This window comes from Esox lucius, chromosome 2 (genome assembly GCF_011004845.1).
Source record: "Esox lucius isolate fEsoLuc1 chromosome 2, fEsoLuc1.pri, whole genome shotgun sequence".
Classification (NCBI taxonomy): domain Eukaryota; kingdom Metazoa; phylum Chordata; class Actinopteri; order Esociformes; family Esocidae; genus Esox; species Esox lucius.
In genome coordinates this window covers 26704937-26728552 of record NC_047570.1, presented here as the reverse complement: position 1 = coordinate 26728552, position 23616 = coordinate 26704937, and the positions used below count along the sequence as shown (strand labels likewise).

Genomic DNA, 23616 nt, shown 5'->3' with positions numbered 1-23616 from the left:
CTCTATCTCTTTCAAATGGCCCTGTCTTTGATAGAGGCCCAGTGAACTGGCTTGTAACCCTATCTCTTTTATATGGCCCTGTCTTTGATAGAGGCCCAGTGAACTGGCTTGTAACCCTATCTCTTTCAAATGCCCCTGTCTTTGATAGAGGCCCAGTGAACTGGCTTGTAACCCTATCTCTTTTATATGGACCTATCTTTGATAGAGGCCCAGTGAGCGGCCTTGTAACCCTATCTCTTTCAAATGCCCCTGTCTTTGATAGAGGCCCAGTGAACTGGCTTGTAACCCTATCTCTTTTATATGCCCCTGTCTTTGATAGAGGCCCAGTGAACTGGCTTGTAACCCTATCTCTTTTATATGGACCTGTCTTTGATAGAGGCCCAGTGAGCGGCCTTGTAACCCTATCTCTTTCAAATGCCCCTGTCTTTGATAGAGGCCCAGTGAACGACTAGCCTGCAGCAATGGAAAAAAAAAAAAGAAAAATAAAAATAAAAAAATGACTGCAAGTAGAGCACAATAAAAACAGGACAGCCCACAAAGCATTAAACCCTAACCCCTTAACCCCAACTCATCTCTCTCATCCCTCGTTCACTGTCTTGCTCACTTTCTATTTCAATCCGTCTCTTCCACCTCTCTCTTTCTCAATGTCTCTTTTGGTCTCCCTCCATCTCTGCCCCTCATAAACAACAGCTATGTGATGGTAGTCGCTCATCACACACTCTCGTTCACTCTCTCTGTCTCTCATTCTCTCTCTGTGTGTTTCACTCTCTCTCTCACACACACACACACACACACGCGCGCGCACGCTACGAGTGTTGGTGAAAGTGGGTCAGGCTGCCTTCAGAGAGTCAGCCTGTACCATTCAGTGATGTGGAAATAAATCTCCTTCATCATTCACACAACCAGGCAGCCCTACTCAACACACAGGCAACAACATACACTTGCATACACAACGTCACGTATACATGCTCGTCCTACACACATTTGCTCACACAGCTACCCAACACCCACATGCCACCACTAAAGCCTGATGGTTTGCTGATGATCAGTTGGAGCATAAAAGCTTAACAACCTCTGGTGCACTTTTGGTTTTTACTGAGTAAAGCAGTTATTGGTTAACACTTAATTACTTTAATTCACTGAGCAACTTCAGGTGAGAGGATGTCTTTGTCGCTTTCACCTCTCTGATTCACTGCTATTTCATCACTCTGAGCAGTATGATTCACAAATCTTGAATCTTGATATTGGCAAGACTAGCTGCAATTTAACTGAACGCTTTGGGGGATTTTGTTTTCTTATGGACGTTTTGTTTGTGAAATTTATCTTTGCAGACAATTCTCTCACTTGTTCAGCCTGGCTAACTGTTGCTTAAAACAATGATTGGCAAACAAAGCAATAATGGCAACCAGTAAACCTGTTTCAAAAAGCAGACCATAGGACAGGTGTCGGCAACTTGGTTTGGCCTCAGGCAAAATAATACAACCTGGTCCAGACAATTAATAGCCTAAATTACAAAATTTGGTAACACATATTAGTACATAATATATTCATTTACAGTAATTTAACATCATAATTTCATCACTATTATACACCCAGATGGAAGCCACTACCCATTTATAGACACATGAAACATGCCTGCTTGCACTTTACCAAAAGGGTCATTTTTTACCGAAAAACAACCCTATACACACAGCCAAGACAATGCAGGTGTCTTTGTCCTTGAGGGGCCAAGACAAAGCCTGGACTTGAACCTAAAAAAACATGAAGACCTAAAAATGGCTGTGGAGCAATGCTCCCCATACAACCTGTCGGCGCTTTAGAGGATCTGCAGAGAAGAATGGGAAAAACTCTGTAACACATGTACCAAGTTTTATACCAAGGAAGACTGTTATTGTTGCCTGAGGGTGTTTCAATAAAGTACTGGGTCTGAATACATATATTAATGTGATATTTCTGGAATTCTTTTAAATAATTTGCAAATATTTCTGAAAACCTGCTTTTGCTTGGTCACAATGGCATATTGTGTTTAGGTTGATTAGGAAAAGGCTGTAACTTAACAGAATGTGGGGAAAGTGAAGGGGACAAAATACTTTGTGAATGCACTGAATGTATTTAGAATTTCTTTTACCAAAATACTTGGGTGGGGCAAAACAAATCTGGCTTGCGGACAACCTACTGCCATCACCTGTTATTGGGTATGTATTGTGTTTCTTTCAAAACAAACTATTCTCTCATTTGTTTCATCTGACTAACAAGAGATTTCTGACATGGTTGCGGACAATGGCTGCTACTAACGTGGGTTTACAAATCAGCTGGTGTAAAGCTTTCTCAAAGATTGGCTTGGCGTTTTACTTGAGGCTGGATGAAGTGTGGGTCAGGCAGGTGCCCGAGCTGTATTATGGCACTGTTGGCTATTATTCAACCTTTAAAGCCTGGTTCACATGCTGCCAGTAAGATGGCTAACAAGAATAAATGAAAGGATTGAAGTACCATACCAGCTGTCAGCTCTAGACAACAGTTGGTTAAGCACTACCGTTATATTTAGACATTTTAAGCACAATTTAAGTCCCTTATGTTATTATGACCAGATACCCCCCTCACACAGAAAATACCTGAGGTTACATTTAGAAGCTACAGCCAACCTATGGTGTGGTTCTCCCCTTCAGCCTCTCTCTTTCACTTCAAGTTTCTTCCAAAAGGCATCTTTGAAGTGCAAAAGCCTCAGCGTGTTGGCATAATTTGGACAAATGACTTCTGGTGGCAGAGTTGAGAGAGGAGGTGCTATGCGACACTTCGGGAATGAAGCGGAAAGTTGACTGGCTCCCCATGTCAGCACATTTTCATTCTATGTTTAGAGCTGGACTGTCTAGAAACGTACATATTCATAACAGAGCAGGGGGGAAATCTTTCACCTTTACATAGCTTAATTTTTGTCAAGGCAGTTCAGTACAGCGCCACATCTGCCTGTGCGTCCATTGGGTTGATGGGGTCCTGAGGGTGAGAAGGTTGCCTTGATGCCTTGATGTCACAGCCAACCATCCAATCAGCTTGGGAGACCCGTGATGAGGAGTCTCTATATATACAAATGTCAGGCATTCATGACGTGGTGCCTAAACAGAGGTATGGTTCCTTCCCAAATCCCACTGGGGACATCCTCTTGTTCCTGCAGGATCTGTTTGAACTGACTGGTTTACTCTCTACCTTGATGCAACACGATTTCTGAAGGATGTGCGTTGTCTGAGGCAGATTTCTAGACCTAGGGCCCGAACATACTATTAGCCTATGGTTTTGATGAGCAATGTGCATGAGAGTTAACCTAAACTGAAGAAAAAGATATACGTCATGAGATGAAAAAAGATGAGAGTTGAAAGACCCTGAAACAAAAAGCTAAATTCTCTCAAATTTTCTGCACAAATTGGTTTACATCCATGTCGTGGAGTATTTTTCCTTTGCCAAGATAATCCATACTGTAGCACTGGGCAAGCATATCAAGAAGCTTATTAAACATCCTGATCAGGTTCAACACAACAGACAACAGATGTCTCAAGTTTTCAGCGAGTGTTCAGTTGACATGCTGACTGCAAGAATGGGAACCAGACGTATTGCCAGAGAGTTCAATGTCCATTTCTCTACCTTAATCCCTCTCCAACATAATTTCAGAGAATTTGGTAGTATGTCCAAACAACTTCACAACCACAGACCTGGTTTAACCATGTCAGGCTAGGCCTGAATCTCAACTTCGGCTGTCATCACCTCATGATTCAGCATTATACTATTACACAGATCCATGTTCATCCCATGCAAGGACGTGAACAACAGCTCCAGGAAGCTGAAAACATCCAAGGTCTTCAATGGCCTGCATACATGTCACCCAAGCTATGGATTGATGGGAACCAACAGATACATATATCTGTATGCACAGCCATGTGAAATCCATTGATTAGGGTTTAATTAACTTTTTCAATTTGCTGTTTTACATCATATTAGTGTCACACCTCATTCCTTCACTCAGTAAACTGGGATTAAAGAAAGAAATGAAGAACACTCTAGACTATGGAATAGTTCACTCCATGGGAAATGCAGTGTGATTAAAGTCTTAGCCCTCAGTCAATACCCTCCCTGTCTCAGAATGTTGGTCATTGATTACATTTGTTCCCAGGCTATTTCGCACAATGCATACAAGCCTGGAACACCTTCCATTCAAAGTTGGGCTGGTGGGAGGAACTTTAGTAATGAAAATGTTTGTATTTTTAAGTTCAATCCAACAGTCATACAGCAGCATATGAGACATATACCGGGAAGGATGTGGGGGGAGATTGGTTGTTTAAGTTTTACAGATTGAGCCAATAGCTATCGAGATGTCAATTTCTGGCGGCGTTCTGATAGGCTACGACGGCCACATCTGAAGTCGGACTGTACCACAGCTGCAGTGAATTTGGGCAGAAGTGTCTGGGAATTAGATTACTGATATGACTGGCTGTCCTTTAGTAAGGCACAAATAGGAGCATAGCAAGTATGTACTGACTATCATAGAGCAGTGGTAGCCAGCTACCCGAAACACTGCAAAGTTTTGCTGTAACCCTGGAAAACAACTCATTAAGGGCCTGATAATTAGATGACCAGTTGAATCAGGTGCGCTAGTCTGGGGATACAATAGAAATGTGTGCTTTGGGTAGTACTCGAGGACCAGACTTTGAAACCACTGTCCTGGAGAAAAATCAGGATGGGGGGAATACGAAAAAAGAGAGACAGAGAGAGGGTGAAGGAATGAATGAGAGTGTGCTTGTGAGAGACCGAGCAAGAGACATTAAAAGAAAGACAGGGGGAGACAGATAGAGAGAAAGTAAAAAAAAAAAAAGAATGAAAAAAAGAGAGGGATGGGCTGAGCTGGGCCGGCTGATTCACAGTGTTATTTCCCCCTCGGCCTCATCTCTCCTTCATTAATATAAACCCTGTTACCTGTCACAGACACAGACACACATTGAGCAATAAAAAATTACATTGTGAGGTCAAGCAGGAACTATTGTGTTGAGGGAGAAAAAAAAAACACTGATCTAATGACTATCTTGTGAACCATACCCCGCTGTGTGTGTGTGTGACGCTCCTGGCAGCGACCCTTATTTTCCCTTGGGGATCAATAAAATATAGGTATTGATATTTTGGATGTTGTTGGATGAATCTCCATTGTTCTAGCATGTTCAGTAGGTGGGATCTAGGGATGGAAAAACAGGTCTTTGTGCTTTGGGGTACATAAGCATAGGAGAATTGTTCAGCTTATCTAGGCGGTGATAATGACTGGCTATCGATAGGGTTTTGCTTAAACACAATTACCTCCCACTTCCCAGCTTAGACAGAGGACAACATTAGTATGTATGAATCAGTGGGAGTGGCTTGGTTGCAGGAGACAGTCTAGCTCTTTTCAGTGCCATCATATCGGTTTTGCTGTTATACTGCCATCTAAAGGTCTGGTCTCTCATAGCAGGCTCTAGTTTAGAAGGAGCACGCTGTCCTCTTCTGGACAGTCAGAAAAAGCTGAAACCAATGAAGCTAAACATCACGTTAACATTAATACTAATAAAGTATTAATTGGTGTGGTTAATACTAATAATATCAATTCATAAAAATCCTGCAAGGAAAAATGTCTCTTCTTTTAAATCTTCGTTATTTATCCACACACAAACTTAGAGAGATACTGTTTAACACATTCAGACATTCATACATATAAAAGTTAATGCAGCAGAATAGATTCTTAACTAGATACAATAGTAAACCTTTGTGGAGTCATCACTTGATGTAACACGAACAAGGTCAGACCAATCAGATGAGAGAGTGTGATGAGGTCAGAAGACCTACCAATTGTCTTGTGGTTTTATTGAAAGAAGCTGCAGAATCAGAGTGAAACATAAGGTCAATATTGATCAAGCCCCATCCCAGCCATATCCCAGCCCCATCCCAGCCATATTCCAGCCTTATCCCAGCCGCATCCCAGCCGTATCCCAGCCGCATCCCAGCCATATCCTAGCCGTATCCCAGCCCCATCCCAGCCGTTTCACAGCCGTTTCCCAGCCATATCGCAGCCATATCCCAGCCGTATTCCAGCCATTTCCCTGCCGCATCCCAGCCGCATCCCAGCCGTATCCCAGCCGTATCCTAGCCAATTACATAATTACACGACTGGAAACCAAAAATAGGTTTAGGGCTGTTTTATAATGGCATGTACAGTGGGGGAAATAATTATTTGATCCCCTGCTGATTTTGTATGTTTGCCCACTGAAAAAGAAATTATCTGTAATGTTTTAATGGTAGATTTATTTGAACAGTGAGAGACAGAATAACAACAAGAAAATCCAGAAAAACTCTTGTCAAATGTTATAAATTTATTTGCATTTTAATGAGTGAAATAAGTGTTTGATCCCCACTCAGTCAGAAAGATTTATGGGTTCCAGGTGTCTTTTATACAGGTAACGAGCTGAGATTAACAGCAAACTCTTAAAGGGAGTGCTCCTAATCTCAGCATGTTACCTGTATAAAAGACACCTGTCCACAGAAGCATTCAATCAATCAGATTCCAAACTCTCCACCATGGCAAAGACCAAGACCAAGGATGTCAGGGACAAGATTGTAGACCTACACATGGCTGGAATGGGCTACAAGACCATCGCTAAACAGCTTGGTGAGAAAGTGACAACAATTGGTGCGATTATTTGCAAATGGAAGGAACACAAAAGAACTGTCAATCTCCCTCGGTCTAGGGCTCCATGCAAGATCTCACCTAGTGGAGTTGCAATGATCATGAGAATGGTGAGGAATCAGCCCAGAACTACACGGGAGGATCTTGTCAATGATCTCAAGGCAGCTGGGGCCATAGTCACCAAGAAAACAATTGGTAACACACTACGCCGTGAAGGACTGAAATCCTACTGCGCCTGCAAGGTCCCCCTGTTCAAGACCCGTCTGAAGTTTGCCAATGAACATCTGAATGATTCAGAGGAGAACTGGATGAAAATATTGTAGTGAGATGAGACAACAATCGAGCTCTTTGGCATCAACTCAACTCGCTGTGTTTGGAGGAGGAGGAATGCTGCCTATGACCCCAAGAACACCATCCCCACCTTCAAACATGGAGGTGGAAACTTTATGCTTTGGGGATGTTTTTCTGCTAAGGGGACAGGATAACTTCACCGCATCAAAGGGACAATGGACGGGCCATGTACCGTCATATCTTGGGTGAGAACCTTCCAGCATGACAATGACACACGGCCAAAACACACGGCCAAGGCAACAAAGGAGTGGCTCAAGAAGAAGCACATTAAGATCCTGGAGTGGCCTAGCCAGTCTCCAGACCTTAGTCCCAAAGAAAATCTGTGGAGGGAGTTGAAGGTTCGAGTTGCCAAATGTCAGCCTCGAAACCTTAATGACTCTGAGAATTCTGCAAAGAGGAGTGGGACAAAATCCCTCCTGAGATGTGTGCAAACCTGGTGGCCAACTACAAGAAACGTTTGACCTCTGTGACTGCCAACAAGGGTTTGCAGTCACACCGAATGTTTTGTGATACTAGCGATGCCTCTGCTGTGTATTCACGAATCATGGCTCACATTTATGAGTTGTATGCTGTGAATACAAACATTTTGGCAGTATTCTATCTCCACAAGATTCCCCATTTCTGTGTTTCTCATTGTGACAGAAAAGTAATTTTTCATATCGGTAATTGTTAGTTTACAAAATTCTATGAAATCCCTTTAGTGGGGTGAAAGCACAGTAACCCTCTGACACTGCCCCACCCTGCTCACACTGAGTGAGAGAGGGGAATGAATAGAAAGACAGTCCAACAATAACTTTAAGTGAGTGATTTATGAACATAGACAAATCTTATTAACTTCTGAAATTATGTTGCCTATGTTTATCTGGGCTGTTGATCAGATTGTAATTAACATTAATATCACACACACCTTTTATTTCATTTTTAAAGTGGAATACTACTTTAACCAATGGACATGATGGGTACGCGAGACTGCAAATGCTGCAATGTAAATCTATTAGAACATGTGTTAATTTGTGTGAAAGCAGTGGACATAAAAAAAATTGCTAAAGTTTATGTACCCAAACTTATTTTCTTTTACAGAAATAAAAGCCATTAAAAAATTCTGAAACACTCCACAAATTGTGTACTATTTCTTTGCCGGTATGTTCCTTAAGTTGGTTCCTCACGTCATCAAAACCACTCATTTTTTAATTTGGATTCTACTTACAGACTGTTAACACATCCAGCTGCAGAAGTCTCAGGCTGCATCTTTAAGGACGGACCTTAGATAGATTTGCCAGTCAAAAACAGGTTGTCATATGTGAATTGTACTGTAGACATATACATAGACTTATTAAAGGATAATAAGTATATATGGAAGCATTGCTTACACATCTTTAAGAGAAATACAGAACCAACTATATGTTGAGAAGCACACATTTAAGTGGGAGATGTATGTTTTTTGCAATTGTTTTAATTTCTTCTGATTTCCTAGTCATAACGTAACTTCCAATGTATAATGTTATATAAAGAACATAACTTGTTTTCTAGTGAGATTGAATATGTTTTCTGACATCAGATTTGCTCCTGACTGAACTTCAGGTATGAAATAGAATTACTAACATTACATAATGTGGTTTAACATAGTCTATGAGTACCCCAGATGTAATATTGCTTAATCAATATTTAATTTGCTTCCCTTGATTAGAACGGCTCTGCCAGTAAAAGGAATAACATCAGCAGCTATGATGGGCCATATCCTGATTCTGTGGACTGATGGAAGAAACAATGTGTCAGTCATCGAATTCCAGGCAGTAAATTTCCCTGGAGGCTAAATATATTCACAACAAAATGACAATTTTTTCTTTTGATGGTTTGGCTTCTTTGGACAGCTGTAAAAAAAAGAAGTGTTCTGTGTAGATGTCATGTTGTCAATCAGTGTTTTATTGGTGTTTCCTTAGGGTCGTGGGAAAAGTTGCTGGACCTTTTCCACTACAAGCCACCTGGACTCTGTGACAGCTGTGGCTTCTGGAAAAGTACAACTTCTGGTGAGAAGTATGACACTTTCTTCTATTTTCTACTGTGTTAAACTATGTTTTACCCTATTTTGGAGGGGGTCACACAATTATGTTCCCCTGAATGGTTTCTTAGGAATAGTTAAAGAAAGAAATATGTTTCTGTATAGTAGTTAAATTCTGTATTTTACTATATGAAGAGCTGATGAACAACTAATTGTTGGACAACACTTAAACACGGATGAATGGGGTTTCGTAGCCTATGATCTTAAAATTACATGAGCATATCCCTCTTGCATGTGATTTGTATATCTCATGGGAGTAATCTGTCTAGAAAACACAAATATTACGTGCTGAAATGAATCTGTTTTAAGGGACTCCCAAGCCAGGCATTTGAGTATGTTAAATACTGTACAACTGGGACCCATGAAAGAGGATGACTAACCTAAAATGAAATGTATTCATCTAGCATTGGTTTCATTTCACGCTGTTGTTTGCAGCTGATTTTGTTGTCAACATAAAACAATCTGTCCTAAATAGTATTTTTTTATTCTGCAACTGACTCCTTAATATCTATTGAAATGTTGTCCTGTATTCACCCTAATAATAGAGTCTGTCCCTCCTTCTTGTTGTTCCCTACTGACCCAGGAGCTGTGCTTCCAGTGTCTGCCTGCCCAAAGAATCTACTTGGCACCTGGTGATCCGGCAGGACTTATTGTCCCTATCCTAACGTCATATCCGAGAGTTAGTCCTGTCAGCCTGGCCCTTACCATGGCTTCCCTCTCAGGCCGTGGGCTGCCACTGAGCAAAGCTCAGGTGTCAGTTTGACTCCCATTTCTGTCATTTCGGCATGCTACGTTGGAATTGTTGTAGCAATGTCTAGTCATACTCACTGACCACTCCAATGCGGCTTCCTTTTGTGTCCACCGACCAGCGGGTTCTGTACTGCTGTGCCTCTACGTTGTCTGGACCAAATAGGGGTGTCCCTGTCCTGTGACACTTTTGTGTCTTGCGGTATGCGTTTTTAAGGCGAGGTCTGTCCCTCATATGTCTGTGGAACGTGTTGATCCATTGTGGGCGAGTGAGGATGAGGAAGAGAGATTAAGGATATATATGAAAGAAGAGGGGAAACAATAATTTTATGTACATTATTTATTATTTAGTACATCAACAGATACAGTATTCAATCTTTTGTCAATGTTTCTTGGAAAACGGGGATGGCAGCAATCAGCCTTCACCCAAGCACAATAGGTGGCGGTAATGCACCAATAACGTAGGATGCCTACCGAGGTTAAACCCTGCTGAAGAGGATGGAATACTCTTGCTATTTTTTTCGTTAGCCATCTGATGTATCTAGATCCAGATAAAGCAGTCCAGAAATTGTAAATACAGACACAGCTCTTAAATAGATAAACATCTGCAACTCCCTTTGCCTTATGGATCCAGAAGACCCCAAGCTTACGAACGCGTTTGTGAAGTTGCACATCATATTGAAGGTAAGATTGGAGGACTACACAGTATCGTTACAATAATACATCTAACGTTATTCACAAATGCTAGCTTTACTTCAGTTTTGAGTTACCTCCATGCTAATCAAAACACACAAGACTGAGACATTGGTAGTGGATTTACTAGTTACCTAACGAACGTGTTCGTTGCAATGGTATACAGTACCGGCGTTATGTATTGTAGTGGTTTTCAAAGTCTGGATGCCGACACAAGGGTAGGTCGCGGGAGATTAAAATTGGGTAGCCAACAGGCCACGTGCCTGTCATTGGCTACTCACTAATTGTATTGTAGGAAATACTCAGGAGAGTGTCTACTAATCAATCGTCTGTTTACAGGGTCCATGATTTTGTACTACACCACTGTTTACGAGACACCTCCGTAGTGCCCGATTCACTACTCTGTAGAACACTTTGCGTGAGTGATTACAAATGTGGACAAGTTATATGTTACGTGCGTACCTGAAGATCTCTAACATGGTAGAGCCGTAAAACATATCTGACACATCTCTGTGTTATTTATGATACATCTGTACAGCTTTTAAAGTCATTACTACATGTAGCCTATTCTTCCAATGAATCACAGGATTCAAAGGCCATGGGGATCCGAGAGAAGCTCAACCCCAAGAAATTATCTTCTGATGAGGACCTGGTACCTACACCCAGCTTTAAACAAAATTACCAAGCCAAAAGAAAGGTAAGTGTGAACCAATATGACCTGACAAGGTTTTATTATCTGCATGATTGAATCAGTGGTTTGGTACAGGCTTGCTGCTTTGACAAGGTCATGCTACGCTAGGCCTGGTGAAATTACTTTAGAATTGTATCAGTCTAGATCAGTGTTGCCTCACACAACATCAAACCAATCTAATGCCTTGCTTAGTCGGAGGTCCAACTAAAAAGTTGCATATGAAACTGTATTGCTTTCTCCACCGTCCATCCACTCCATGCGGGGCTAGAACCAGATGTCCTTAGTTTAGTTACTGTTCCCCTAGAACAGCTGTGGTCCTTAGGAAACAACATCCAGGTCTGAGAGCTAGTGACATAACCGATTGAAGCGCACCAACACAGCCCTAACTAGCCATTACTCACTCGCTACACACAGTATATCAAGTCATAATATACATAGATACCTACACACCTCATCTAATTTTGACCCATTTATGCAGCAGAGAAAATCTTTCAGATTTCAGAACACAAACCTAATCCTCAGTTACTGAAATCAGACGAGAAACGGCTTATCAGTAATTAATTTATTTCACTTTTAATACGTTAGACTGTCAGCCACACTTTGTGAACTATTACCTTAGCCTGAGGGTAAACACCAACAAATCTCTTAACTTCAGTAAAGCTTTCAAGCTGAGGAGTTGCTACGGCTTCATTGACTCGGTTTAGTTAATATAGCACCCTGCTCCCAAAACAGAATTTGTCCTTCATGTTTTTTTAATTTTTGGATCCACCCTTTAAATGTTATTTCCTGATGACATGTGAGTGGAGAAGGACCATTTTATTTAAAGTGAGTACATTTTAGTCAATGTTCCCCCTTTTCAGACTACTCTATTGACTTTACTTTTTTGTACGAGAGAGGGCACTAGTTGTAAATCTGTATCTAATTTTGAGATTTACCTTTCAGTCATTTACCTTCAAAGAAAATGTATCTCCAAATAAAAATCTTTCATCAAACCATTGGAAGTCCCATCAATTGGACTACTTAAACATTTTGGGTCCTGAATAGGGCTGTCCTGTTCATGGTTATTAGAGCCATATCACAATTATTTCATAGAGAAAGATCTTTAAAAATCTTTTTGCACAATATTTTGATTCCAAAATCATGTTTCCAATCTGAATAAGGGTTTTTTAGGCCAATGTTAGAAACGTCTCACCAAATACCACGCAAATAATGTCAGTTTCCCTCAGGATGTCTAGTGCATGGGAGAAGATGAGCGTTTGACAGCTCTGCAGAACGTTTTCTTCCTAATTTCAGTGTGTTTAGACCTAGTTTAGAATTGTTTTGCTATGCACAGTAATGTAATTATGCAACATTGTTATTTAATAGACAAACACATTTCAGTCGCTTATCTGTTGCATCAACTCTGATCGACAAAAGAGAAAACACTCAGTGTGCAAAATAGTTTTACTTCGAATTTTGTCCTTTCCAACAGTATTTCCAAATTAGATAATGCACATTAAATTGTATGTATAGATATATGTTGTCCCTTTGCATAATAAACGTTGAATCTCATTTTGCTACATAAGGAAGGCTGTTTCAAATAACTAGGCTATAATATTTGCAGCAGAGCGAGAGGTGAAACTTCATGATGCGCAGCAACATTTCATTGTCACTGCTTTGCGGTTGCGTTTTGTGAACAGCAATCGTTAACAACATTTAATTTAATGGTGGTTCCGAAGCCGAACACAACTGCACCACTCTGGGTGCGTTTTGGTTTTAAGGCAAATTGAAAGAGGTATCCACCACGTGTATTATTACAATATTATTAGACTTACACTATAATAGTGGCCTAACATTTTTACACTATAGACAATTAAATTGTTCATCGCAATTATTTCTGCGACAATTAATCGTCTAAAATGACATAATCGTGACAGCCCTAGTCCGAAATTGTGCTGTGCAGGCTACAAAGGGCTTTTGACAACTTGACAATTACAGTTGGCTAGGTGAAGGTCTTTTGACATTGTGGCTCTGTGCATGGTTGGTAAAGTTTAAGATGAAGACAGATGCAAAATAAATAATAATAATGAATTGGCTAATATACCAATTTGCGTGCCACCTTTTGGGAGCAAATCTTGTTAATCTTATCTTCAAGATGAACTTTTGTTTACCTGTTGTCGACCTGAATTTATTCTGTTTTTACATTGCAGATACAACCTGATCGTCTATCGAGATATGAACTGGAACGGTTGGATAACATCAGACAAAACCAAGAGTTTCTGTCCTCCATAAAACTGCTTGAGGTTGGTTAGTTGGTTGAAGAAACGATTTTCGAGATTCAAGGTTCTCTTTTTTGGTGAAAATAATAAATTATTGTTTTTTCAATAGGCCAAGGAGGATTTGAAACGAGAAACAAACAGATTGATCAAGAAGGATCGGTAATGACAGATTAAACATTTCTACTGCTGAATATGTTTGTTCCATCTGATGGATGCCAGAGTGTGGAGGGGCAGGGTGATATGTGAGCACTTTGAAAAGTTGGACACTATTCTGGACACTGCACTATGCATGACATTCTGGATAAGTTGCAGTGGTTTGATGGGATGATCTTGGATCCCCACCTACAATGAGTTGCTGTAGTCCATATGTGAGATAGCAAGTGCCTGGATAACTACTTATGCTGCTTCCTGCGTGAGTTAACAAATATACTTTGCACTCTGGGAGGTGAGACTGGAATTGTCAATCGTGATGGCCATGTCTTGAGGTAGACAGGTCTTCCCCAAGTGGGAAGAGCCGCTCTGTCTTATTATAACTAAATAATGACCATTTAGATTCGACCGGGGTCCTTTTGCTCCGTTGTCGGTGACACTACGTACCGTGCCAGTAATCTAGTAATTCGAATTGAAATGTTTCTCCTTCAAATGTCAACTCGCTGAACTGGCAAATCGCTCAATCTCTGGCGAGCTGTTGCTAAGCCGAATCTAGCGTGCACACTGTCCACGCGGGCAGGGCGTATGTTCCTAATATATGCCATCGTCAGCCAGAATAGGAGGAAAAGCCGTCTCTGCAAATATTATTAATAGGTATTTAGTATACGCGTGACTTCACTACTAGAAACGTATTATGACGATGTCAAGTCAACGATTTGTCTCTTAAACCTTCCATGCATACATTTTTTTTTTAATTATGTATGAAGCGATACATAATGGGGAAACCGGACACCTCCATTATAAGTTTCTTTCTCGTAAATGTTTTTTAGCTAGCGAGTGAGTTTTTGCGCTGGAAATTAGCATGAAGTTCAATATATCTCAACTGAGATCTGTTAAAAGACACAGTAGTTTAGAGAATGTGGCCAAGAGGCTTTATACTATTTCAGAAGTTGTCTTGAAGATCAATGACTCTTGGAAAGACCTTGTGTTAAAATTATTGTTCCATTTTAGTGAAATTCTAGTGAGACATTTATCGTTTAGTGCTGCATAACTATAGCCTATAACTTTGAATTTGAGTAGGCCTATTGGTTGTTTTATTGGATTTGTGGTGTCTAAGCTTACATATTTTATGCTTTTAATTTTTATTCTGTGAGAATAAAAATGAAATGTATTGTCACATTTGTCAAATTACAAATTGTGTGATAACGCCGTAGCTCATTCAAAAACACAAAGAACATCTACTAGGTTGTACATTTCCACTCTTTTATTAAATTGGCATATTGTAGTGTATGGTAAAATATGCAATGTCAAATGTGTTGTTTTACGCACATTCATATGGGGCTATTGTTTCTCTTGTTTTCAAACTGTATGGATATGCCCATTGAAAGGCCTACGTTTTAAAAACCTGTTAATTAAACAGTTAATTAAAACCTATTAATTAAACAGTTTTCTGGCTACAGGCTGTAGGGTTTTGACAATTGCTACATTCATAGCCTGAAGTCCTACAATTGGTTTTCAGCCTTGTTTCTTGCATACAGAGATTTCTCCCGATTCTCCAAATCTTTTTATGATATTATGTACTGTAGATTATGAGATCCCCAAACTCTTTGCAATTTTACGTTGAGAAAACTTAAATTGTTCCACTATTTGCCTGTGCAGTTTTTTAGAGGGGTTAACCCCTCCCCATCTCTACTTCTGAAAAATTAAACTTCTTTTCCAGTCCTGCCCCAGTTTTTTTAAAGTTGTTGCTGGCATCAAATTCAAAGTGGGCATACATTGTTCAAGGAACAATAACATTTTTCAGTTTGTTGTCTTTGTACTATATTCTATTGAATGTAGGGTTTAAATGATTAGCACATTTTTGCATTCAGCGTTTATTTTGATTTTACACAGCGTCTCAACTTTGTTGGAAATGGGGTTGTGTTATTTGACTTTTTGCATACCCTTGGAGAGTTGGTAATATATTTACCATTATTAAAGAAACCATTGGGTGAGCAGGCAAAACACATTTATTTTATTGCTTATAGGATTCATATTCAACTGTAGGTTATAACAGACTGGCACAATCATAAAACAAAACATGGCAATTTGCACAATATTGCTGTGCCTTTATAGCTCACACACCCCCAAAACACCAGTTAGCCACCACCATGCTTCACAGTGGGAATGGTATTCTGTTCACAATAGGCCTTGTTGACCCCTCTACAAACATGGCACTTATGGTTGTGACCATAAAGATTTATTTTGCTCTTGTAACTCCAAATTACAGTGTGCCAGAGGCTTTGAGGCGTGAAATGGTGTTGCCGGCATTTTGTTGCTTTGGCGCAGTAAAGGCTTCTTTCTGGCAACTCGACCATGCAGCTCGTATTTGTTCATGTATCATTGTATTGTGCTCCTTGAAACCACCACATCGTCTTTTTCCAGAGCAGCTTGTATTTCTCCTGAGGTTATCTTTCTTGGTTTACCTGACCTTGGCTTGGTATCAAGTGATCCCCGAATTTTCCCCAACTTGGAAAATCCAGTGATTGAACAGTACTGACTGGCATTTGCAAGTCTTTGAATATATTTTTATATCCTTTTCCATCTTTATACATTTCCATTACCTTGTTATGCAGGTCATTTGACAGTTCTTTTCTGCTCCCCAAGGCTCAGTATCTAGCCTTCTCAGTGCATCCATGTGAGAGCTATGACTATTTATACACAGACAAATAAAATATATTTATTTTTGCTAAGTCAGGCAGTTTTCCAAAATAAGTCTATGAATACAGGTGGAAATCAGAGGTGAACAATCAAATCGACCATATCTGTGGTATAACATGGGACAAGTTCCGCAGCTCTCCATACATTCTTATTTATTGTGGAAATAAAATTCCTGTTTACTCAGTCTTATAGATAATACTTGGCTTTTCATATGTTAATTTGAAAAATGACTGTTGGGAAATACTCAGTCATGGTAGATTGCACATTTACTCATCATGAATATAGCTCCTACTTTTTTTGCTGTCTGTCCTTAGCAGTTTACAGTTCACTCTTCTTATGGATCATTTGCTGTTTATTTTATTTCGTAGGATTCAGTTGAGAAGGAAGACGAAGACAAAGAATATGATGAAGATGTGGAGGAGATGGTTCTGAGCGAGTGAGCTTATTGCTTGCAATATTTTTACTTTTGTTTGACATTTGGGAGCATAGCCATTTGGCTTTTAAATGTACTTTACATCCTATTGATTTTAAATGTAAAGATGTGTGATCCTGTGCCAGGCTGACAACATCCTCTATGTTCCAGATACCGTAGTAATCTGAAGGACATGGAGCTGAGTGAGTTTGGAGGAGCAGCTAAGGTGATGAATGACAGTATCTTCTCAGCAGCCTTCCACCCCTGTACCAGTCGTCTGCTCATGGCAGCTGGGGACAACAGCGGTGAAGTTGGGCTGTGGATACCTGTGGGTGATCTTAGTATTGTCTGCACACACACACACACACACACACACTCTAAAGCTGGGTGTAGAATTGTTGGTGGTAATTTGACTGTGCTTGTTTGTTTCCTCAGGACTCTGATATGGGTGATAACGATGTGTTGCTGTTTGAGCCACACACTAAGCCAGTGGTCTGCATGGCGTTTTCTAGGTCACATCCTACAGATCTGCTGACCCTCAGCTGTGATGGGACGCTACGGAGCACAAATGTGAAGAAGGCCGTTTTTGATGAGGTACCGATGCGTAATACAATGAATATAGAGTAGTCTCTTATCTGAAACGATCAATTATATCCGCTCAGCTTGTGTAATGCTCTCAATGAATGATGAAATGTCTCAAGCAGTACATCGTGGTAGCTCTGAACAGGTAGGTTATGGGAATCTGTGTGATGGACACTTAACCAATCAAGTCAACAACATCTGTCATCCAATCTATACTTCAACTTTGATAATATCCTAAAATTCAATATATACATTTAAAAATAAAAGTTTGTTTCGGCAACTAGAATCAATGTCGGATTTTTCTCTAGTGTAGTTAGCATTTACGATGTTCGGTGTATGAAGGAGTCGTCCAACAAGCCAGTCTCCCAGCTTCTTGGTCACTCAGATAGCATCTCTGGTGCTTATTTCTCCCCTGGTACTGGCAACAGAGTACTGACCTCCTGCCTAGACGACAGCATTAGGTAAGTTTGTGTGCATTGTACCGTGCAAGATTTGCACACTTCAAAGTTACTATGTCAAGAGTTTAGGGGTAAGTCACTAATAATTTTTGTTATGCTGAATTCATGGTCCAAAATACAGTGGATATAAAAAGTCTACACACCCCTGTGAAAAGGCCAGGTTTTTCTGTTGTAAAAGAATGAGACAAATATTTTCTTTTTCTACTTTTAATGTGACCTATAATGTGAACAATTCAATTGAAAAACAAACTGAAATCTTTGAGGGGGAAAAAATAAACTTACAATAACCTGGTTGCATAAGTGTGCATGTGGGGATGTGGCTGTCTTCAGAAATAACCAAGAACATTCAAACTCATGTTAAATAGAAGTCATTACACACCTCCCATCATTTAAAGTTACTCTGATTAATCACAAATGAAGTTCTGCTGACATTTTCTTAGTTGCATCTCAGAGCCATGGTCCGCAGAGAGCTTCCAAAGCATCAGAGGGATCTCATTGTTGAAAGATATCAGTCAGGAGAAGGGTACAAAATAATTTCCAGAGCATTAGATATACCATTGGAACACAGTGAAGACCGTCATCATCAAGTGGAGAATATATGGCACAACAGAGACATTACCAAGAACTGGACGTCCCTCCAAAATGTATGAAAAGACGAGAAGAAACTGGTCAGGAAGGCTTCCAAGAGGCCTACAGCAACATTAAAGGAACTGCAGGAATTTCTGGCAAGTACTAGCTGTGTGCTACATGTGACAACAATCTCCCGTATTCTTCATATGAATGGGCTATGGGGTAGGGTGGCAAGACGGAAGCCTTTTTGTACAAAGAAAAACATCCAAGTCCGGCAGAAATTTGCAAAAACAAACATCAAATCCCCCAAAAGCACGTGGGAAAATGTGTTATGGTCTGATGAAACCAAGGTTGAACTTTGTGGCCATAATTCCAAAAGGTATGTTTGGTACAAAAACAACACTGCACAACACCCAAAGAACACCATACCCACAGTGAAGCATGGTGGTGGCAGCATCATGCTTTGAGGCAGTTTTTTTTCAGCTGGAACCGGTGCCTTAGTCAGGGTGGAGGGAATTATGAACAGTTCCAAATACCAGGCAATTTTGGCACAAAACCTTCAGGCGTCCGTTAGAAAGCTGAAGATGAAGAGGAAAGTTCACCTTTCAGCACGACAACGACCCAAAGCATACATCCAAATCCACAAAAGCATGGCTTCACCAGAAGAAGATTAACGTTTTGGAATGGCCCAGCCAGAGCCCAGTCCTGAATCCAATTGAACATATGTGGGGTGATCTGAAGAAGGCTGTGCACAGGAGAGGTCCTCGCAATCTGACAGATTTGGAGCGCTTTTGCAAAGAAGAGTGGGCCACGTCAAGATGTGCCATGCTAATAGACTCCTACCCAAAAAGACTGAGTGCTGTATTAAAATCAAAAGGTGCCCCAACAAAGTTTTAGTTTAAGGGTGTGCACACCTATGCAACCAGGTTATTGTGAGTTTTGTATTTGAATTGTTCACGTTATAGGTCACATTAAAGGTGGAAAAAGTTCTGACATGATTTATCTTTGTCTCATTCTTTTACATCACAGGAACCTGGCATTTTAACAAGGGTGTATAGACTTTTTATATCCACTGTAGCTTCTGCTTTTGCCCATTATAATGTGTTCTGTCATTTGGGTAGGCATACAAAAAGATGTTACTGTCTAGTCTTGATTCTAGACTTTAGAGCATTCTGTCCTCCCCAGCTGGCTGGTGGCCGGTGGTCCCAAAATATGATGTGCGTTAGCCCAGCACTGTCTGGGATGTAGAGGTATAGCTGGCAGGGGTTTCCGTACTTCGTTACACTCTAGCGACTCTTGTGCTTCCTCTGATCTTTGATGGATTGGATACTATAATTGAAATGTTGAATTTACGTAATTCAGTTAGGGATTCAAAACAATGATTGAGGTAACGAGTAGGTTCTGTATCTATTTTGCAACGTTTTAGAACTATATTGACTTTTTTCCCCAGGATTTATGACACCTCTGAAATAACCCACAAAGCTCCACTACTGACTCGCATCAAGTAAGCTCCAAAGTTCCTTATACTATCAAATGTTTTTTACTAACAATTTTTTAGAGATTATCACATTCTGTTCGTATTGGTTTACTTCAGTGTCTGTGTTATTTTTGTCATGTGCTTTTAGTCAAAGTGTTAGGATAACTTGAAGATACTGTGTCGCATAATGATGTGAGTGACGGTCAATGTTGCTAGAGTTGGAAGAAGTGTGCAGTGCAGCAAATGTAGCTTTCGATGTCTTCACTCCCCGATCTACAAGTATTTGACCAGTTAACAAATGACATCCGTATAAAACAAGTTGTTGCTCAATTATACCTTTAACTCTAATTAAGTGGACGTTTTATTCATTGTCATAAGTCATACATTTTCTGAATGTGCAAAGCAACATTGTTTAGACCTCTAGGGTAGTGGCTTTGGAAAGTATTCAGACCCATTCACTTTGTTCAGATTTTGTTCAGTTATACACTGAGTTTAATATTTGATTATATTTCCCCCCATCAATCTACACACGATACTTAATGTCAAAGCAAAAGCAATTTGTGCCAATTCATCGGTGGTGAAAAACTGAAATGTCTCATGTGAATAAGTATTCAGACCCTTTGCAATGAACAGTCAAAGCTGTGATTTCTGACTGAGACGCCTCTACACCGTACTGAATAAAGGCTTTGAAAACTTATGTGCAGAAGATATATCAGGGATTTTTATTTCAATAAATTGGCCTGTGATGGCTGATCCAGCAGAAAACTATCAGCAATAGAATCGGTGCGTTCCTAGTCTGTAAAATGTGTGTGGTGAGATCAGGGGTGAAAATGTTTGAATCTTGAATAAAGTGGGTCCAGACTTTTATTACACCCCTGGCTGGGATTTTCTTATGCCGTACAGTATACCCTAGGGGTGTGATTGAGGGATGAAGGGATTAAAAGGTGATAACGTACAGAACTGTCACACTTGGGGGTCATAGACCATCACAGAAATCACCAAGACATCATCAGCCCATGTTAGCCTGACCAAGCCTTTGACTCGTGGTTTTGTTTATACCTGTAGTTATCATCCAACACATCCTGAATACTGGCAGTAGCATCTTTATACTTCTGTAATGCTGCCATACCTTCAATTCTGAACGTTTATATCTGATTAATACATTTCCTCTGCCCCGGTTTACAGACATGGCATGGAAACTCAACCCTGGATGTCTGATCTGGCAGCGGTGTGGGACCCCAAGAAGGAAGACTGCTTTGTGGGTGGGCAGCATACAGCAGCCTCGCAGAATGCAGGTATTCACAGTTGGTTCCCATGTCTATCATCAGCAGTTGTGATCGGGTTAAGTTACGATTGCCCTTCTTCTCAATTCAATGTTTGTTCTGAATCTTCCACAGAAAAGAATAAACTCCCTACAATCAGACATTGTGAGGCTTAATATTGGGTTGAAATAATGTCATCATACTCATTCACCATCTGATCCTTACTGTAGTTGATTCTCTTAATCAGGTTGACTCAAGCCTGCATCTCAACCATGCATCTCAATTATATTCATGTACAACTATTGTGTATTACACGATTATGTTCAGTGTGGATGTTACGCCCCCTGTTAGGCTGAAGTGTGTCGGGGGCGTAACAGCTTTATGTTAATTTATGTATAAGTGACTTTCAGCCAATACCAATTCTGTTTCTACCACCTGGTTTATACGGTTTTCTGTTTCATCCAGGTGTTCCATGAGGGTGGGCAGCTCCAGCACTCTTTCCAGCACCCAAAAATGACCAAGGTACTCTCTGTCACATTATTCCATCCTCACAGGAATGCTTTGCTCGGGTGTAACGCACGCGGAAAAATGTACGTCTTCACCGACTGAGAGGAGTGATCCGGGATGTGTTTACAAAACAATAATGCTGACCTAGAATCAGAAACCCTGACGATTATTTATTTTGATTCAGAACGCTAAACTGATTGTAGAACAGCATTCCTACTCTTACTTCATAAATATGGACCAAGAGCTTGATTTTAGGAAATGTTGTGTTTTACAGTTTTTCTCAATCGCTTTGGCCCAGTTCTCAAATGAGAATTATATTTTTTCAAAACGATAAGTTCATATCTCTGAACTGTTAGTTTCTTGCTCACACCAGATTAGAATTTCGTAAGAAAATTGCATGTGTTGTGGCTCATTTTCAAGAATTTATTAATTGTTTTGGGTTTGTTACTTCATTTTGCAGACATGCCATAGAGTTGTGATATACCATGAAACAGTTGTGACAATTGCACTTTGAGGTTAGAAAATGTTAAGACTGTTTAAATTTTTTTTGCAAAAGCAATTGGAAATAACTGTAAAAAAATATATATATATTTGTTTATGCGCAAGCAGCCTTTTTTTATTGTTACGTCTATGTTTGTCTTTTGTGGGGGGATATTTTGTCTGATGAAAGAACTTTTTTTCTGTATGGGTTGGGCTGGCAAATTTAGTTTTTAATGGTTTTGGTAGCCAGAAAACCTCCTAGTGAAGCTGTTGTGCCTTTGTATCACCTCTAGATGGAAGGGATGTAACACATATTAGGCAAGTTTGCCCTTAAACTATACTTCACACTGTAGCTTCACAGTAGCACCGGTTACAAGGAAACAAAACAGTTTATAAGAGCCTGGACAAAAAATATCTCAAATGTTATTAAAACCAAATTTACATAGCAAATTGATAAACTCAGTTCACCTCTCTTTGTTCCATATGCATTAGAAAGTGTGGGATTTGCATGTATTTCATTCTGATTGATCAATAAATGATTCCATAATGTTAAAGTGAAAATGTTTTTTGTTCACAAAAATCTAACAAAACATTCAAGTCCATAATGAAAATAATCTGCCAACCCTAACTAATACCGTACCTTAACTTTTATCCTAACCTTAAATGCAGGGGCAGCGATTGTTTAGCTTGAGGCTGCATGGCAGACGTGTGTCAATCACTCAATACAGATAATAACTGGGGACTCTGAAAGAGTAAAGAGTAGTTACTCGGTATTCCATTAATACATCTACAAATCTTCATGTAAGTAACTTGTTTTCATTTCCAATGTAGTAGCTTAAATAATAGTGACGGTCCGAAAACGTATTCAACAGTGTCATGTAACTGGCATTTAAAAGAGGTACTCTCTGTCACAGTGTTCCATCAGAAATGTTCAGCTTGAGAAATATTTACGTCGTCACGGACTGACAGGTTTAAACTGAGGTCAACAACGTCACTGTCCCTACAGTGAACTGGGTAGTCCATCTACATACTGTATCAGGTGTCAAATGGATTCCATGGAGGGCCTAGTGTTTGCTGATTTATGTTTTTACCTTTCCGTTGGTACCCAACTGAGACCTAAACCGATTGGTGACCCAATTAATCAGTCAAGTAAAAGGTGAGGACGAAAACCTGCAGAAACTCGACCCTCCGTGAAACTGGTTTGACACTTGTTCATATTTATAGTGGCTCTCAAAAATATTCACCCCAGTATTCATCCTTGGACTTGAACACATTTTGTGTTACAACATGAAATCCAAATAGATTTTCCATTGATTTTGTTTTTTGTTTTTCCACTGACCAACACAAAAAGTCCATAATGTTAAAGTGAAAAATAAAATCTGCTCTAAAAGTTGTTCTAAATTAGTTATAGAAAATAATTGATTGCATATGCTAAAGATTTGGTTTGTGCAATTACTAACAAAAATGATATAATGAAGACGAACATTCGGAGTAAAACCTTCTTCAAAAGCACCACTCAGGGGTAGGA

The 23616-nt window shown here is 40.0% G+C and overlaps 1 protein-coding gene across 1 annotated transcript; it reads left to right on the top strand.

Moving 5' to 3' along the window:
- The first annotated feature begins 10243 nt into the window (after positions 1-10243).
- wdr76 (WD repeat domain 76) lies at positions 10244-22787 on the top strand. Its single transcript, XM_020052680.2, is given in 11 exon segments — positions 10244-10532; positions 11128-11238; positions 13422-13514; positions 16709-16776; positions 16924-17080; positions 17188-17346; positions 17602-17795; positions 19813-19866; positions 21025-21100; positions 21102-21134; positions 21567-22787. Coding segments are annotated over 11 exon segments (1149 nt in total). The 5' UTR covers positions 10244-10472; the 3' UTR covers positions 21711-22787.
- Positions 22788-23616: the final 829 nt, after the last annotated feature.